The sequence below is a fragment of the Plasmodium reichenowi genome, chromosome 11, assembly GCF_001601855.1.
Source record: "Plasmodium reichenowi strain SY57 chromosome 11, whole genome shotgun sequence".
Taxonomy (NCBI): domain Eukaryota; phylum Apicomplexa; class Aconoidasida; order Haemosporida; family Plasmodiidae; genus Plasmodium; species Plasmodium reichenowi.
The window spans coordinates 216,232-217,844 of NC_033656.1; the positions used below are offsets into that span (position 1 = coordinate 216,232).

The 1,613-nt window shown below is 25.7% G+C and overlaps 1 protein-coding gene across 1 annotated transcript; it reads right to left on the reverse strand.

The window, feature by feature from the left end:
• Positions 1-985, reverse strand: PRSY57_1105900 (DNA repair protein RAD51, putative; the record flags this gene model as incomplete). The annotated part of the gene is made up of 1 exon (XM_012908030.2): positions 1-985. A coding segment is annotated over one exon (985 nt), but the record flags the coding sequence as incomplete, so codon positions are not given.
• Between the last annotated feature and the right edge of the window lie 628 nt (positions 986-1,613).

The window sequence follows — 1,613 nt, forward strand, 5'->3', positions numbered from 1 at the left end:
CAGGAGAATCATAAATTTTGCAGATTCGGCTTTCTCCCCTACCCTTTCTTAAGTATAAACGTGTTTGACTAGCATGAGCTATTATATTTCCACCTATGGGTATTTTCTCATGACCTCCAAACATACTCATGGCATCAACCTTGGCAACGACTTGGTTAGTAATAATAACAGCTACTCCATAAATATCTGCTATTCTTTGTAGCCCTCTTAAAAACCGACATAAATGTGATTGTCTATTAGCTAGCTCACCTCGACCTATATATTCAGATCTATATAGAGCCGTTGCTGAATCCACAATTAATAAAGCAAATCTTGCATCTGCCATCATAGCGCTAGCATCTATTAATAATTCAGTTTGATGATCACAATTATAGGCTTTAGCATATGCTATATTATTTAAACAATCCGTTGGATGTAAACCATACCTTTTAGCGATAGCTACAATACGCTCAGGTCTAAAAGTACCTTCCGTATCTATCCATAAACATTTACCTTCTCCTCCTGATTGTTCAATAGGTAATTGACATGTAATAGCTAAAGTATGACATAGTTGACTTTTTCCTGTACGAAATTCACCAAATAATTCGGTAATACCACCTGTTTCTATTCCACCTTTTAATAAGGCATCTAATTGTTTTGATCCTGTGGTAAATTTTATTAAATTTTGTCTTGCGTCGTGATAGTCTATAGCATTACAAAAACCTGAATTACATAATTCTTTACATGCCTTCTTTAATTTCTCTGCTTTCTGTTCACTTATACCTTTAATAGCACATAACGTACGCATAGGAGCATATGCCACACATTCAACAGTTTGTAATCCACCCTCCTTAAGTAATTCTAAATCTCTTTTTACAAAACCTTTTGCTAATAATTGTTCTATTTTTAAAGGTCCAGTATATAACTGTTCTTCTTCTATTTCATCAATAGTACTACTATTGGAAATTTTCTGCGACTTATCTTCTTTTGTATTTGCTTGTTTCATATTTAGACATAACAAATAGACTAACAAAAGATTTATATATATATATATATATATATATGTATGAAATATAAAAAAAAAAAAAAAAAAAAACAAATGAAGGAAGGAAGGAAAGTAAAGAAAAATAAATACAGTTCTCGGTAAGTGAAAATAGTATTTATTTTAGTAACACAATTGTGAGTGAATAATTAAATCAATAAACAAATAAGAAAATTAAAATAAAAAATAAATAATTGTATATATGTATATATATATTTATATTTATATGTACTTTATATTTATTCTCTTTATTCTAATTTTCATACATATCATTTGAGCCTCATTATATTTCATAAAAATAATAACCTCATTTATTAAAAAAAATATTAATATATATATATATATATATACAATTAATATGTTACCTTTAAAATATATACATATATATATATATATATATATATTTACATAAAATTATAAATATTTATATATATAAATTAAGAGTATACAATGATACCACATGAAATTTGTTTTTAAATATATACAAATATATAAATGCGTTTTTATATTATATAAAATATAATTATATATACTATGTTACATTTTGGAATTATATATATATATATATATATATATATATATATATATATAT